This window comes from Lissotriton vulgaris, chromosome 10 (assembly GCF_964263255.1).
Source record: "Lissotriton vulgaris chromosome 10, aLisVul1.2, whole genome shotgun sequence".
In the NCBI taxonomy this organism is placed as follows: domain Eukaryota; kingdom Metazoa; phylum Chordata; class Amphibia; order Caudata; family Salamandridae; genus Lissotriton; species Lissotriton vulgaris.
The window spans coordinates 59,573,525-59,591,369 of record NC_141698.1 but is presented as its reverse complement, the minus strand read 5'-3'; the positions used below and the strand labels follow the sequence as shown (position 1 = coordinate 59,591,369).

General features: G+C 46.0%; 1 protein-coding gene across 4 annotated transcripts in view; it reads left to right on the top strand.

The window, feature by feature from the left end:
* RBBP6 (RB binding protein 6, ubiquitin ligase) overlaps nt 1–17,845 on the top strand; it is a 334,867-nt gene that overhangs the window by 101,786 nt on the left and 215,236 nt on the right. For all 4 annotated transcript variants that reach the window (XM_086940457.1, XM_086940459.1, XM_086940458.1 and 1 more), the window contains exon 7: nt 13,314–13,456. In XM_086940457.1, the coding sequence (XP_086796583.1) occupies nt 13,314–13,456 (143 nt within the window). The remainder of the gene's footprint in view (nt 1–13,313; nt 13,457–17,845) is intronic.

The window sequence follows — 17,845 nt, the reverse complement described above, 5'->3', positions numbered from 1 at the left end:
ATATGTGTGTGTATGTCTATATATATATATGTATGTGTATATATATATATATATATATATATATATATATATATATATATATATATATATATATATATATATATATTCTCGCCTACCCACAGCAAAACTATCTGAAGATGATGTCCATGTTCATTATTCACAAGAGGAGGGTTCACACAGCCTCGTGACTGGAAGAATACGACTTGGAACATGAACCACTTGCAATCATCCGAGCCCAACAATAGATGGCAGACGTATGCAAAGCATGTAAATCTACAGCACTTCATGCCAGGGACAGATGCTCACAGGGTAAATAACCTAATCCTTTCTTTTTACCATAATTAAAGTTTCCTAAAAGCTACTGCAGGATGAATGCAAAAGCTGTGATGTTTTGATTACAAAACCATGGCATGTTTGTTTTGTTTGTTTTTTGCGATTTTTATAGCGAACAACTACCCGGAGGTGTCTCGGCGCTCAGTATACAGAACGATAGCTATGGCAGAAATTTAACGTGAGAAAAGCCAGGTTTTTTTAGTTTCTTCGTAAAGCTAATGAGTGTAGGGGCCGTTTTGATGTGAAGGGGGAAGTGTGTTTCAGAGTTTAGCTGTAGAAATCGTGAATTATCTGTCACCCCAGTTGGCTCTTTTAGTTTGTGGGACTTTGAGTAGATGGGCAGAGGGAGAGCGAAGCGTTCTTGAATTAGGGCGTCTTTAAGAAACTGTGGGCCTAAATTGTTGATGGATTTGTAGGCGATGCATAGAGCCTTACATTTTGTACGGCTCCTGACTGGGAGCCAGTGCAGTTGTTGAATATAAGGGGAGATCGAGGAGAACTTAGGGATGCCCAGTAGGATTCTGGCTGAGGCATTCTGAACTAGCTGCAGCCTGTTAAGAACTTTTTCCTGGGCGTTCAGAAGAAGGGCATTGCAGTAGTCTGTTTTGGCGAAGACCAAAGTGCTGATTAGGGTTTTGCCAGCTGAAGTGGGAAGATAGGGTAGAAGTTTTTTTATCCTTTTTAGGATAAAAAAGGATGAGGAAACCACAAAGTTGACATGATGGAAGGTCATCTTATTGTCAAACGTAACTCCCAGGTTACGAACCTTAGTAACAGGTACTGGTGGGGATCCCATCTTAGTTGGCCACCATTGGGGGGACCAAGTAGGTTCCAGTTTCCCGAATGTCATCACCTCTGTTTTGTCAGAGTTTATTTTAAGACAGTTTGATGACATCCAGGAACTGATTGTCAGCATTCCTTCTTGAAAGTTGGCAGCAACTGATGCACAATAGTTGTGCACCGATAGCACCAATTGAGTGTCGTCGGCATAGGTCGTCCGGGCAATGCCGTAAGTTTTTATCACCCTCGCTAAGTCCGCAACATAAATATTCAACAGTGTCGGACTTAGCGAGGATCCCTGTGGGACTCCGCAGGGAAGGGTGAAGGTACGGGAGGTGAAATGGCCCATTTTTACTGTCTGTGAGCGGTCCGTTAAGAAGGAGGCAAGGAGCTCTTTGGCTTTGTTGTGAATGCCTATTGCTGAGACAGTCGATCAGGGTGGCATGATCGACCGTGTCAAATGTAAAATAAAGTAAAAATTGAAGAGGCTAATTGTGTAGCCAGATGATGATACTCAATGTAGTCTATCTGTATTTGACTGTGATTGCTGCAGGCTGTCTTTAGAAAAAGAAAAACTGTAGATTTTCCATTAGCTACATTTTACTAATGAGACCGCAGAAGACCAGAAACCATTCTGGGAGTTGCTTGTGTTCCATCAGTACCTAGTCTGAAAGTAAAGGCTCGTCTATCCCTGGAGGTGCAAGATTGTGTCATTTGCATATGGTTGTCCTCTATCTGCTGTGGCGTTGTCGGCAAAAAATGTGGTGCTAGGTAATAACCAGTTGTAAAAGTGACCTCTCTTTGCATGGTTTCCCCAACTATTTGCTAAACTGCTGATGTACTTTGACTGAGTGTGCTCTGGGCTCCTTCCAAACAGGTACCCAGTGCCTATGTTCTTTCCCTAAAACTGCATTGAAAACAAAACCCAATTGGCACTCTCTGGTCACAGGTCTGCCCCTTGTAAATGGTACTACAGGTACCAAGGGCACTGTGGCCAGGGAAGGCCTCTTGGCTGCAGCACTTAATTGTGCCACCCTTCGAGGCCCTGTACCTTTACACACACATACACTGCCTTTGCAGGCTGCTTGTTTTGGTGCAGAACAAAGTGAAGTCAGCATGGCACACATCCCTGTGTGCCATGCCTACAACCCACTGCCCTGGCATATATCAGCCACTCCTCTAGCTGGGTGCACGATACCTGTGGTGAGGGCGCAGGTGCATGAGCCCTGTACCCCTACAGTGTCTAAGCCAATTCTTAGACATTGTGCAGTAATGCACTTAAGAGTATATGGTGCTGCGAGTTAGTCATTATGAACTCCATATTATAATATTGTTTTTTCTGAAAACTAGTAAGTTTTGTATCAAACTTCCCAGCACATTAAACCCTAGTCCTACTCCGGAAGAATTCTCTCCAATGGCGTCCTATTCTAGACCTGAGATCTCTGAATACTTATCTCAAGAAGCAGTCTTTCCGGATGGTGACCCTCCAAGACATTCTGCTGCTCTTAAACCCAGATGATCATATGACCACTCTAGACTTACAAGTTGCATATTTTAACATCCCCATTCATCCTTCCCACAGACGGTATCTTCGGTATGCAGTAGCCGGAGACCATTACCAGTTCAAAGTGCTACCATTTGGCCTCAAATCAGCCCTAGAATTTTTACAAAGTGTCTGGCGCCAGAGGCAGCTTTTCTCAGGAAGCAAAGACCCCAGGTATTTCCATACCTGGACGACTGGTTGGTAAAAGCGCCATCAGAAACTTCAGCCCAGGTGTTAACTACGTCATGCATACAATTGTTTGCCGAACTGGGACTGACTTTGAATATAGAGAAATCATCCCTTCAACCTTCAAGGAAGATCACGTTTCTGGGAGCGATTCTGGACACCTCAGTAAACCAGGCTTTTCCCCCCATAGAGAGGCAATTGGGTCTCATGTCTCGTGCCAAGAATTTCACAAGAAAAAAGTCTTTCAGTATGCAGGTACAAGTCGCTACTAGGGACAATGTCCTCCTGCAGACCTCTCATTCCTTTATGCCGACTAAAAATGCGTCCATTACAGGGAGAACTGGACCGGCAATAGCACCAAGCAGAGGGATCCTTCGACGACAAGGTGAAGATCACGGCGGCTATGGTGCAAGCAGTAGCATGGTGTACCCACAAAACGAACATTTCGGTGGGTCTTTCCTTCCTGACCGAACCGGCCCCATTTGTAATTACCACCGATTAATCTCTGGAAGGATGGGGGCATTCCTTCAGGACATACAGGTCAGCGGTCGGTGAAAATTGCAGGAACAGCTTCACATAAACTTGCTGAAGCTCAAAGCGGTGGGCTTGGCATTGCTGGCTTTCCTACCAAGAAATCAGGGAACATCTGTTCTGGTAAGAACAGACAACACAACTGCGATGCACTATCTCAACAAGCAGGGATGTACAAGATCACTCTCCCTGTCGCAGGAAGCGCAAAAAATACGGAAGTGGGCTGTTCAACACGGAGTATCTCTAAAGGTGGAACATCTTCCAGGAGCTCAGAATGTCAAAGCGGACACTCAGCAGACTGAAGTCGACCTGCCATGAGTGGGAGATCAACTAGGGTATATTGCAAAGCATCTACTTCAAATGAGGAGTTCTGACAGTGGATCTGTTTGCGACAGCTCAGAACAAAAAATGCTGGTACTTCGCAAGTTGGCATCACCAACGGGGATCTTCTGGGAATGCGCTTTTGATGGCATGGTCAGGCGTCTTTGCCTACGCCTTTCCCCCAATTCCCCTCCTGCCACGCATTCTCACAAAGATAAAGAAGGAACCGTGCAAAGTATGAACTGATCGCTCCATGGTGGCCCAGGCAACACTGGTTCACAGAGTTGATCCTACTGTCTGAGGATCATCCGATTCGTCTGCAACCAATACCATCACTCTTGACAGTGTCCCGGGGACAAGTACTTCATCCAGACCCGAAATCGCACCGCTTAGCGGCCTGGCTCCTGAATACTGCGAATTTCACAACCTTGATATTTGTGCAGAATGCAGAAATATACTAGCAAATGCCAGAGCGGAAAGTACAAACAAGACATATAGGATGAAATGGAAAAGATTTGGTTTGTGGTACAAAGAACATAATATTCATCCTCTAAACTCAGCGGCACATCAAATTATTCCATATACTCTAAAGTTAGCAAAATCTGATTTGGCCCATGCTTCTATTAAAGTGCATCTGGCTGCGATTTCTCGATATAGAAGAACTTCCTCAGGTCCATCACTGTGGTCTGAAAGAATTATCAAACCGTTGACGAAAGGATTATTTCGGACTTTTCCTCCCATAAGACCTCCTCCACCTCTGACAGGGTAGTTCTTGGTACCAACCCTAAATTCCTCCCCATAGTGGTTTCTGCTTTTCATATAAACAAATCGGTTGAGTTACCTGGGTTCTTTCCTCACCCTGATTCTGTAGCAGAACCCGCTCTTCACATGCATGATGTAAAAAGAGCTTTATTGTACTACATAGTTAGGACAAAAGACATTCTCAAAACAACTGTTGCATTTGCTCCACCTCACAAAGGTAGTCCCATCTCCTAATCTGGTATTGCAAGATGGATTGTTAAATGCATTAAAAAATGCTACGCTTAAGCTAAAATAACTTTATCAATACCTCCTTGAGCGCATTCCACTCACCTAAAAAGGCTACAGAAGCCCCTATTTTGCAACATTCCTCTAGCTGAAATTTGTAAGGCGGCTACATGGTCTACACCACACACATTTACCAAACACTATTGTGTAGATGTTAGCACGACAACAAGCTAATGTAGGCCAAGCGGTACTTAACCTCTTCGCCGCTAATGACAAGGGTAACTCGTCATGCACTTTTCATTGATTTCAATGGAAATTCAATGAAAAGTAAAATATTGCCTTAGCAGCCAAGTGGTTAAAACATCTACAGGTTAGCCGCAGCTTTGGGAGTATACTGCTTTTGTAGTCTATGCAAAACATGTGTATTTACAGCACACATGCCTCAAACAGATGGTTCGAGGCATGTTCCCTTCTGTACTCTGTGAACTATCGACCTACCTATTTGACTTTGTTCCCTCATGTACTCTTCTATGTAAAGCGCTCTGATATCTGCAAAGATCTTGTTCGCGCTATATAAAACTCTGAAAATAAAAATAAATGTGGGCTGCTGAATTCATATCTGTGCATAGATCGCCGCCTACTGTTGGGTCCGGATGATTGCACATTGTTGTCCTGGAAGAGTCTTCGAAGTATCACGAGATAGGTGGCTCCTCCCCTGGACTACAGTGCGCATGGGCATCCTCTCCATCCCCAGATTGTTTTTTTCCGCCATTGGGTTCGGATGTGATTTCCAACTCTGAGTTCGGACTCGATAAAAACTTTTCTAAAAGGCCAAAAGGCCTTCGGGGGCGTCGGTATTGTTATTCGATCGGTGCCGGCAACTTTCTTAGTTTCTACTTCGAACGTCGAATCGGGCCGCGTGGCCTTTTCGACACCAAGGGACCGATCGTCAATGGAATGAAGTCCATTCAAAAGATGCCCCAACTGTAACTCGAAATTTCCACACATAGATAAACACCCTGTGTGTAACAAGTGTTTATCTCCGGAACACAATGAAGCCGACTGCTTAGCTTGTGCGCAGTTTCGATCGAAAAAGACACTTCGGATTCGAAGAGCAGCGAGGCAGACGATGCAGAAGCCAGCGCCTGACTCAGAGAACATCTTTGAAGACGACGAAGAGGTCGTCGAAGCTGAGGACTCAGACCAACAGTCGGAGCAGGGGTCGGAACAGGACACCAACTACTACGTCGACGAAGAAGACATCGTCGAGGTAGGGGACGACGATCCAGGCATAGGAGCCGTCGAGGACGACTCCGGCGAGGACACGGGGCCAACCGTGAGTACGGAGCCCAGTACATTTACTGATACGCTTCCACAGGCTCAGGTCCAGGCATCGCCGGAAGGCCTTAGCCAAGATCCTAACATTGATTCTATAGCCCCGCAATTCAGCCCGGCTAAGAATATAAGACAAGAGCCATCACTGCAACATTACCCTTCCTTGGTAATATCAAAACCAAAAGTGAAGGAAGCAAAACAGAAACCGAAACTGATAGACTTTACAGTCTTCGGACCGAAAGGTGCGGATCCATCGGCGCCGACCAAACACAAAATGGCCGTCGACCCGGCTGGGTCGCACATGAGGGTTGTCGAGCCGAGAGCCAGTACACCCAGAGACATGCCTAAGCTAAAGGCCGTCGAACCGACAAGATCGATGTCGACGCCAGGCAACACAAACAAAGGACTCCCGCAGAAGATGGTTGTCGAACCGAAACAAAGTTGACAAGCCAAAGACCGTGCAAACAGACACTCGAGCCGAAGGCACGGATCGAAGCGAAGGGGTCCGTCGAGCCGAGGCAGCAAATCATCGCTCCGAAGCAGCAGGCTTCGAAAACGACACAAGGCCAAAAAGTGGTTATCGAACCAAAGACAGTCGGATCGATAACAATTACGGCGCCGAAGAAGTTCATCCAGCCGAAAAAGACTGTGGATGCACAAAAGTCCCTAGGACTGATAACATTTGGACTTCCAACGCACATGAGGCAAAAAACGGTCGAACCAACAACGGACATCGACCCGACACAAGGAAGGCGATAACTGGGAGAAGAGCTCAAGCTCATGAAGAGCAAGAGCCCTCTATAGAAGAACAGTCTAAACTATACGTCGACCCCGATACTGGCAGAGTCTATTAAAATGGAAAATCAGGCCAGATACTTACACTGAGACCTATAAAATACCACTAAAGAAGAAAAGAGACTCTTCTACATCTCCTACTTTCTTTGAGCCTATCAGACCACATGTGCAAGAGACTTATACATATTCTCCCACACGCACAGATGAGGATGTGGATTATGAGGATAATGAACTTTATAATTATCCTGTGGACAATGACCAGGACAACCAAACTCAACCATGGTCTGACCCTGTAGATCCTGTAGACTCTCAGCCCATGCAAGACAATACTGCATACCCTGTTAAAACTTCGCCTACAGAGGACACAGCTGCTTTCAATGCATTTCTAGAAAGAGCAGCATACAACCACCACGTGGAAATGCATGCAGACCCCATTGAGGAAGACTTCCTCTTTGATACTTTCAACACATATGAAAGATCAGATTGGGCCAATGTTAAAGGGGGTGCTTAAACACGCAGGGGACATATTTAAGGAAACAACCAGGGCACGAGTCATTAACCCCAGAATACAGAAGAAATATAGGCAAGCACCAGTGGACCCTACCTACATTAAGGGACAGCTACCTTTAGACTCTTTGGTAGTATCCAATGCACGTAAACGTGCAAATTCGCAGACTACTGGCGAGGCTCCACCTCCAGACAAGGAGTTCTGGAGGCTTCGGGCAAAAGGGCAAGCAGCTAACATATTGAGAATTTCAAACACACAAGCCCTGTTAGCCAGGTATGACAGGGCCCACTACGACACACTAGAGCAAATTCTCCAGCATCTACCTGACCTTTATAAGGAACAGGCAGAGTACCTAATACAAGAGGGAAAGCTCATATCTAACACCTCCATCAAGTGTGCGCTAGATGCGGCAGACACAGCAGCCCGGGCTATCAATACCAGTGTCCTGCTTAGACGACATGCGTGGCTCCGCATATCTGGGTTTAAAAATGAGGTTCAAAGCACTTTACTCAATCAACCTGTGAACCCTGATTATTTGTTTGGCCCTAATGTGGACACAATACTAGACAAAATGAAGAAGGATACCGAGACAGCCAAGTCTATGGGAGCCTTGCAGTCACAACAATACAGAGGTGGCTCTTTTCGTCGCTCCGGCAACAGAGGAGCTGCAAGAGCAGGCTCAACACAGCAAACCTCGTACAACAAGGGGAACACGCAAAACACCTATAACAAAAACAGTAGAGGTGGATACCGTGGCAATAGCAGCAAGGGTAGAGGTCGAGGGAATAACACCACCAGATCCTCTACCAATACCAAACAGCGACTTATTGTCACTACCCCCAGATCATGTAACACCGGTCGGGGGAAGATTACAGCAGTTCCTGCAAGTCTGGGAAAACATAACCACAGACAGATGGGTGAGGCAAATTGTCCGGCATGGCTATTGCCTAGAATTAACCTCCACACCACCCAACATTCCCCCAAGACACCATCCTATGTCCGCAGAACACTTACACTTATTGCAGCAGGAAGTAATCAGCATGCTACAAAAAGGGGCCATAGAAATAGTACCCGTAGAACACCAGGGTACAGGGGTGTACTCACTGTACTTCCTAATCCCCAAACATCGTCTGGAGAGAGTAGGGGTCTCCGGTCTTGCCCTGAAATGGTTCTGTTCCTTCCTGAAGGACAGATCCTTCCGGGTGTCAGCTCCCCCATTTTTATCAAAGCCCCATCCCATTGGACAGGGAGTTCCGCAGGGCTCTGCACTGAGCCCATCCCTTTTTAATCTTTACGTGCAGCCACTTGCAGTAGTGGCTAAAGAGTGGGACCTAACGCTGGTGTCGTACGCTGACGACACGCAGCTGGCCATCACTCTTACGGAAGGCCCTTCCACCTCGGCCTCAAGATTCAGGGATGGTCTTGCTGCAGTAGCCCAATGGATGACAGACAAATGCCTGCAGCTTAATGCGGGCAAGACGGAGGTGCTGCTCCACGGTAAGAACACCAGCCACTGGTATGAGCACTGGTGGCCCTCGTCACTAGGCACCATGCCACCTCCAAATCCCTGGTCAAAAATCTAGGAGTCTGGATGGACTCCTCACTCAGCTATCAGACCCACACCAAAAAAGTGGCTGCTACTTGTGTCGGCCTGCTGAGGAGTCTCAGCCCCATACTTGGCTTTTTTGACGCTAAGGTCCGTCAACTCATTATCCAAGCCACAATCCTCTCCCGCTTGGACTACGCCAATGTTCTTCTCCTTGGCGCCAACAAAGGAGAGCTAGCACGACTGCAACGCGTGCAGAACTCTGCGGCAAGAGCCTTAGTTGGCCTTCCCCGCAGATGCTCTGCCAGAGCCACTATTCGTAAATTGCACTGGTTACCTATCGACTCCAGAATCCAGTTCAAAACCCTCATTATGACCTTCAAAATCCTTAAACTCGGAAGCCCAGAACTGTTACGACCTCTCCTTACTCCTTATGTACCTCGGCGTGACTTGCGCTCCTCAGGCCTGTACCTACTGAGCGTACCCCGCACAAAGCTCTGCCGCATTGGCGGCCGCTCCTTCAAGGTCCTGGGAGCCAAGCTTTGGGACGCTCTGCCGTTAAACATCCGTTCCTTGGAAAACCTGTCCACCTTCCGAAAGGCCATCAAGACTCACCTGTTCCACTCTCTCTAGGCCACCTTATCCCCACTCCTCTCATTCTCAGGTTAGGGTCTGTGGTTCTTTAGCGCCGGGACGCCTCTTTGCTGGGGCAGCTGTTTGTGCTTTACCAAAACTATAACATAAAAGGACGGGTCTCTCAGGCCAATTCTGGACCTCAGGCCCCTAAACCAATACATTTTATCAGAGCATTTCCACATGCTCACTCTACAGCAAGTGTTACCACTGTTGCATCAAGGAGACTTCCTCGCAACACTAGACCTCAAAGACATATTTCCATATACCAGTACACCCAGCACACAGGAAATATCTCAGGCTTACAATACAAAATCGGCACTACCAATTCAAAGTCCTTCCTTTTGAGGTGACAAAACCCCGAAGAGTTTTCAACAAGTGCCTAGCGACAGTAGCTGCACATCTGAGAAGACAACATATTCATGTCTATCCGTATCTGGACGACTGGCTGATACAAGCACAGTCAGCCCAGCAATGTGCCAGCCACATGTCACGCACTATTCACCTCCTGCACAGTTTAGGTTTCTCGCTAAACTATCCAAAGTCCCATCTTCAGCCGGCCCACGTACAATACCTGGGAGCGACTATAGACACTCTGGCAGGTAAAGCACAGCCAAACTCTGTCAGAATAAACAGCATCTGACGCTAATCCAAAGGTTCAGGCCCCAACACTCGCTCCCAGCCAGAGTGTTTATGCAACTAATAGGCATGATGGCCTCCTGCATTTTCATAGTCCCTCACGCACGATTACACATGCGTCCGCCGCAGGAGTGCCTAGCACGTCAGTGGAACCAGGCTCAAGGACAATTAAAGGACCTAGTGTTGGTGACCAGTCGTGCATACAACTCTCTGCATTGGTGGAATCCACAAAACCTTTGCAAGGGACGACTGATCCAAGAGCCTGTACCACAAATAGTCTTAACGACTGACGCATCCCTAATAGGGTGGGGAGCCCATGTCCTCCACCACACAGTGCAGGGCTTATGGACCACGCAGCAGAAAAAAATGCACATCAACCTACTGGAGCTGATGGCAATTTTTATGGCAATGAAAGCTTTCAAAGTACATCTGTGCAACAAGACCGTGTTGATCCGGACGGACAACATGACTGGGATGTACTAAATACAGAAGCAGGGAGGAATACACTCTCCACAGCTGTCACATCTAGCTCAAAGCATGTGGAAGTGGGCCATTCAAAGAAACATTTTTCTCATGGCAGAACACCTCCCAGGCAAGGACAATCAAATAGCGGATCTGATCAGCAGACACAGCCAACAGGTGCACGAGTGGGAGATTCATCCCACAGTGCTTCAACCATACTTCCAACAGTGGGGACAACCAGAGATAGACCTGTTCGCCACAAAAGAAAACGCAAAATGCCGGTACTTCGACGCGAGGTTCCCACACCCGCAGTCTCAGGGCAATGCGATATGGATGAACTGGTCAGGCAAATTTGCCTACGCTTTTCCACCAGCACCGTTGATACCGCTAGTGGCACGCAAACTGCGCCAGCACTCCATGATGCTAATCCTGGTTGCTCCAACATGGGCGAGGCAACCGTGGTACACCACTTTCCGTGGTGCCTCATCAAAGACTAAAACTAACACCCAGTCTTTTAACGCAGAGCCATAGAGACATTCAGCACCCAGACCCGCAGCAGCAGAACCTTGCAATCTGGCTCCTGAAGTCATAGTTTGGCTACCTAAACTTACCTCCTGACTGCATGAACATTATCAAAGAGGCAAGACGACCTACCACAAGAGCATGCTATGCGGCAAAGTGGAAACGTTTTGTCATTTATTGTAACAACAATGACCTAAACCCACTAGACGCATCAACTCAAAATATCATATGCTACCTTTTGCACCTACACCGCTGCAATCTAGCCTATACATCCATAAGGATATACTTAGCTGCCATAGCAGCTTACCTTCAAAACAGGCAACACCTTTCACTATTCAGAGTGCCTGCAATTAAAGCATTCATGGAGGGGCCCAAACGAGTGATCCCCCCCCCAAGACACCCACCTTCAACTGTCTGGAATTTAAACGTTGTTTTAACCAGACTTATAGGACCACCTTTCAAACCTTTACACTCGTGTGAAATACAATTTTTAACTTGGAAGGTGGCTTTTCTCGTAGCGATTACTTCGCTTAGAAGAGTTAGCGAGCTGCAAGCTCTTACTATTCAGGAACCATTCTTCCAAATCCACGCAAAAAGGGTCGTGCTTAGGACAAACCCTAAATTCATGCCAAAAGTGGTATCCCACTTCCACATCAATCAAACAATAGAACTTCCAGTGTTCTTCCCAAATCCACAGTCCGTTCCTGAAAGGGCCCTACACACACTAGATGTTAAGAGGGCTCTCCTATACTACATAGACGGGACAAAATATTTCAGGAAGACAAAACAGTTGTTTGTTGCTTTTTCACCACAACACAAAGGAAACCCCATTTCTAAATCTGGCCTCCTAGCCAGATGGATAGTTAAGTGCATTCAAATATGTTATCTTAAGGCAAAACGCACTTTAACAGTTCCCCCAAGAGCGCATTCTACACGCAAAATGGGGGCATCCATGGCTTTCCTAGGAAACATTCCTCTAGAAGAAATATGTAAAGCAGCCACATGGACAACAATACATACTTTCACAAAATACTATTGTGTTGATGTACATTCCAAACAGCAAGCTGTTGTAGGCAGGCTGTTCTAAAAACTGTTTCAGACTGCTGCAGCTGGCGCAGGTAGCCACCGCTAAGGGAGAGACTGCTATTCATTCTATGCACAGATATAAATTCAGCTGCCCACATGCCTCGAACGGAATATGCTACTTACCAGTATGCATCTGTTCTCTGCATGTAGGGCTGCTGACATTCATATCGCCCACCCTCCTCCCCGGTGCCTGTCGCAGCTGTAGCATTCATTCATTGTAACTCTCACTTTCTTGCATGGACATCTATTACTGTACAACACTCCATCTTTACCACAATGGCGAAAAATAATCTGAGGATGGAGAGGATGCCCATGCGTACTGTAGTCCAGGGGAGGAGCCACCTATCTCGTGATACTTCGAAGACTCTTCCAGGACAACAATGTGCAATCATCCGGACCCAACAATAGGCGGCGATCTATGCACAGGTATGAATGTCAGCAGCCCTACATCCAAGAACAGATGCATACTGGTAAGTAGCATATTCCTTACCCAGTACGCATCTGTTCTTGGCATGTAGAGCTGTAGATTCACATGCGCCCACCCACCTCAAGGGTACCTGTCATTGCAGTTCTTCATTATACATGTTTACGCATGACATCTCTATACTACAATTACTTGCTCCATTCTCTCACTCTTGCGGGAAAACAATCTAGCAATGGAGTCGATGACCATGCACACCATCACCAAAAGGAGGAGTCCCCTTACCTCGTGACTTGGAAAGGCCTTTTCGAAGAAAAACAACTTGTAAACATCCGGACCCTACACTAGATGGCAGGAGTATGCAAAGCATGTGAATCTACAGCTTTACATGCCAAGAACCGATATTTGCTGGGTAAGTAACATTATCCTTATTGATTTAGTTTTGCAGATCTGAAAGATACAATGAAGTAAAATATTGCTTCTAAACAGAAGTTTCAATGCATTCAGTGGTAATCTACTTAAGCTATTTGCTTGAATCATTCAGACATGAGATCAAGTGATTTCGTTATTGTGTTTTGGAAACTTTTTTCTTTCAATTATCAAACTGCTTTTCACATCGTACCGTGCGACAAGATTTGAGCTCAAATTTTACTTGACATCTACGTTTTTTTAAATCTTTCCGCAGCAGTCTCAAGGCTTTGAGCCAGTTCCCAAGATTAAAAAAAGCACTGGGATTCCACGAAGCTTTATGGTAGAGGTGGAAGATCCTAATATCAAGGGGGCCATGCTTACAAACACTGGAACATATGCAATCCCAACTATTGATGCGTAAGTATGGTCCTTTGCAATGTAATTTGCAATTCTATACTAACTTTCAAAGTAAAAAATGAAAAACGTAACTAACTATAGTGACAGCAATAGAATTTCTCAGTGTTGTGTAATTCATATATATCTGTCTATCCATCCATTCATTCATTGAACTCCTGGTGTGTTTTTGGACTTTCTGTTAAATTCATGCTCCATGACTTGCTGCTTTCGCACACGAGGGCACCCGCCCGGATAGAGTCTGCGACGAAGAGTGGATGCGGTGAAAATGTGTGTGTATCATGTATAGTCGCTGGATAAAAACAGTTAATGATAAGTTCCAAGATCAAAGAAAAAAAATCCAATGACATTCACCTTTAAGGCATACAACACCATGTACACCATATTGGAAATCTCTGCCATGTTCAGTGCACTCTTTTGCTTAAGGCGTGTGAAGTCGGTTAACAGCAAAATATTGCTGGTGACTGATCCCTCAATTTTAACTCTTTGATGCCCACCCACCGCATATTTCAAATCCTAATCGCACACAAACTTTAGACCTAATGTGTCAAACTGAGCAAGCTTTTGACCCCTATTGGCTTTGGCAATGGCTTATAGTGATGCTTTACAACATCCCCAACGATGTGCAGCACGGCTAAAGAGGAAAGAAAAAGGTCTGACTTGGCCTGCTGTAAATTGTAGACGTGTGCATCACGCATGCTCAAGGCTACAAAACAAGTGCTTTTTTTTCCTGTTTGCCAATGTGGGTTGGATCGGTAAATAAAAATCAAAGTAGCACAAAAGCTTTGCTTGTTTCATTTATATTCTTCAAAGCGGGTGGCAGGGAAGTAAAATTGAGGTCCGTGGATGCGGAAGCAGGGTACAGAAGGGATGCTGGGATGGAAGCAACAAAGAAGGTGCAGGAAAGCAATAATAAAGGTGTGTAGGAAGCTGGGTTTCTGATGCAGTAACCACCCCACTTTTTGTGAGACTACTGATGCACTTTGACTTGATGTGCCCTGGGTCCCTGCCAATCTGGTGTCCAGGGCTTGTGTTCTTTCCCAAAACTGTACCTTTGGCCACATGTCAGTCCCTTGTTAAAAGTACCATGGGACACTATGGCCAGGGAAGGCCTGCAGCACTTAATTGTGCAACCCTTTGAGGCCCTGTACCTTTACACACACACACACACACACACACACACACACACACACACACACACACACACACACACACACACACACACTCACTCTCTCACTCTCTCACTCTCTCACTCTCTCACTCTCTCACACACACACACACACACACTCTCTCTCTGCCATTGCAGGTTGCGTGTTTTCTGGGGTGTGGAATTTAATAAAATATCTACTTGTCCAAGGGGCAGGTTGCTTCATAAATCTACTTGTCCTGTAACAAAATCTACTTGTCCCTTGCATGCCATGTAATGCAGCGACAAATTATGGCAGCAATCTCATTATATATGAGCTCTGATATAGCCTCTGATTATGCCAGAACTCATACCACAATAAGGTTTGAATACTAGCAATTCCCTTATGTTGCTACGTTTCCGCAGATCTACATACTGGGGCTGGAGGTAGTGCAGGGCTCGAAAAATAATAATGTTACTAGATCTTCAGATTTAGTAACTTGAATGTGCTACTTGACTTAACTGTAAAGTACTTGTCCCGTGAACTGGTCACATCCCAATTATCTCACAATTCACTTGAAGAAAACCTCAAACTTCAGTCACAGAAGGAAAAGTGAATGTAGGAAGACTGGCCTTTGCAAGAACACCACCTTGTTGGCAGCTCGCCAGAATGAGGGAGTAGGCCCTAAAAATATCTGGACCTGATTAAATCTGGCTCGCTATTGCGAGTGGATTTTTCGAGCCCTGTAGTGGTAAGCAATAGTTCCAGGGTTGGAATGCCCCCCGAGTCTTTACAAACCAACTAGCTTGCGTGTTTTAAGTGTTTTCACCAACTCCTCTCTAAACTTTTCCCATACTTAGTAAGGTTGGAAATTTACCCATGACAATGGATGACATAAAACTTCAAGGGTTGAGGAAAAAAGTGGTTGTAGGGAAAGCGAACTTGCAAACACTCAGATGTTCTCATGAGCAAATCTACACATGCATATTTGTACATGTTAAAATGCAGTTCACAAATATTTTCTAGGAGGACTATTTCTTGGCCTACTTCTGTAAATTCTTGTGAATTCTCGAACACGCCATATGTCTGCACTTAATGCAAGAATATATACCATGGGTGTACTTTTGAGACTTCTTCATTAATTGAGCCCCTATTAGGTTTGGTGTTAACCAAGACCTTTTGTGTTTTCTGTCTGTCTGTGGCTGGCTTCACTTTGAGTGGCAGCATTCTGCTTTTTTACAAGGAGGATATCGGCACACAGTCTTGTTCGGTGCCTGGAACTACTGTGGCAATGTGTGCTTTTTGAGACCAAAAACTATTTTTGTTTTTGCCAATGTTTGTTAAAACTGTGAGGGCCCGTTAGCTACCACACCAATAGAGTTTTACAAAATCCATGCAAGTCATGCATTTATTTATTTATTTATTTATTTATTGACATTTGTAGAGCGCGGCGAATACCCGTGGGCGTCTCGGCGCTAGTTAAGGGATGGATCAGCAATTGGGTAAAGAAGATATACAAGGCTATTGGTCAAATAACCACGTCTTTAGCTGTTTGCGGAATGGGAACAGGGAGGGACTTGCTCGGATATGTGCAGGAAGGGTGTTCCAGAGTCTATGGGCGGCAACCAGGAAACGCCTGTCGCCCCAGGTGACTGTTCTAGTGCAAGGCACAGCCAAGAAGTTCTGAATAGAGGAACGAAGAGATCGGGTTGGGACATGATGGAGAAGATTCTGTTTGAGAAAGTGGGGACCTTGATTATTGAGTGACTTGTAAACAATACACAGCGATTTGAATTTGATACGGCTGCGTATCGGGAGCCAATGGAGATCCCTAATGATGTTTGTAACTGGTGCGAACTTGGGGATCCCAGCCAGCATTCGTGCGGCTGCATTTTGGATTGACTGCATCTTATTTGTCACTCGGACTTGGGCATTTAAGAATAGAGCATTACAATAGTCCAAGGAGGACAGGACTAGTGAGCTGACCAGTGTTTTCCCGGCCGTGTTCGGTAGGAAAGGTAGTATTTTCCTAATCATTCTCAATTTCATATGAGCTGAAGCCGCAGTTGTATTCGCATGTGCCATAAAATTGAGGCCAGCATCGAAGATGACGCCTAGATTTCTCACTTTGCTAGCTGGACTCGGCGGGGGACCGAAAGATGGTGGCCACCAGACAGGTGACCAGCCCGGGGAGAGGTGACCGAAGATGACCACTTCAGTTTTTTCTGAATTGAGTTTCAGACAATTCGTGGCCATCCAGTCACCTATTGCCATCATTCCTCTCGTGAATCGATCGGCCACTTCCTCCCCGTCCCCTTTGATAGCCAGTACCAATTGGGTGTCATCGGCGTAGGAGGTCAGGCTCATCCCAAATGCTTTGATGACATTTGCAAGGTCCGACACGTAGATATTAAATAGTGTCGGACTCAGGGATGAGCCTTGAGGGACCCCACACGGCAGAGACACCTTCGATGATTGGTAGGGTCCTAGAGATACTGCTTGTGATCTATTGGCCAGAAACGATACAAGCAGGTCCAGAGCAGTTTTCTGGACCCCAGTCGTTCGGCACGGTCGACTAAGATCTTGTGGTTGACCGTGTCGAAGGCCGCCGAAAGATCCAGCAGTACCAGGAGTGCTGTCCCCCCCTGGTCTCGTATGGCTCTGATGTCATCCGCAGCCTTTAGAAGGGCAGTTTCCGTGCCATGACATTTGCGGAATCCGAACTGGGTGTTATCAAGCAACTGGTGCTGCTCCACAAATTCCGACAGTTGCTGATTCATGGCTTTTTCTATTACCTTAGCCCGGAAAGGAAGACTGGCTATCGGACGATAGTTTTTCAGGTCGTCTTTATTCAAATTGGCTTTCTTTAAGAGGGGTTTGACCAACGTATGTTTCAGAGAAGCCGGGAAAATTCCGGAGCTAAACATAGTGTTGCAAACATGAGTTATAGCCGGTATCAACGTGTCCATAACTGGCATAAGAACTTTGAGCGGACACAGGTCTAATGCAGAACCTGATTTGATTCTTGAAATAATACTCCTTGTCTGATCCATAGTGAGCTCGACAAAGCAGGTCAGTGTGTTATCCCGTGAGGTGGAGGACAAGGATAGTGGCGTAGAGTCCGTGTTTAGAGAAAAAGCCTGATAGATGTCGTTAACTTTTTTGAAGAAAAAATCAGATAAGGCGTCGCAAAGATGTTGTGAGGGAGGTGGTGTGAGGTCGTGCGTGCCACCCGACAAGCGTTTAGTGATGTCGAATAACACTT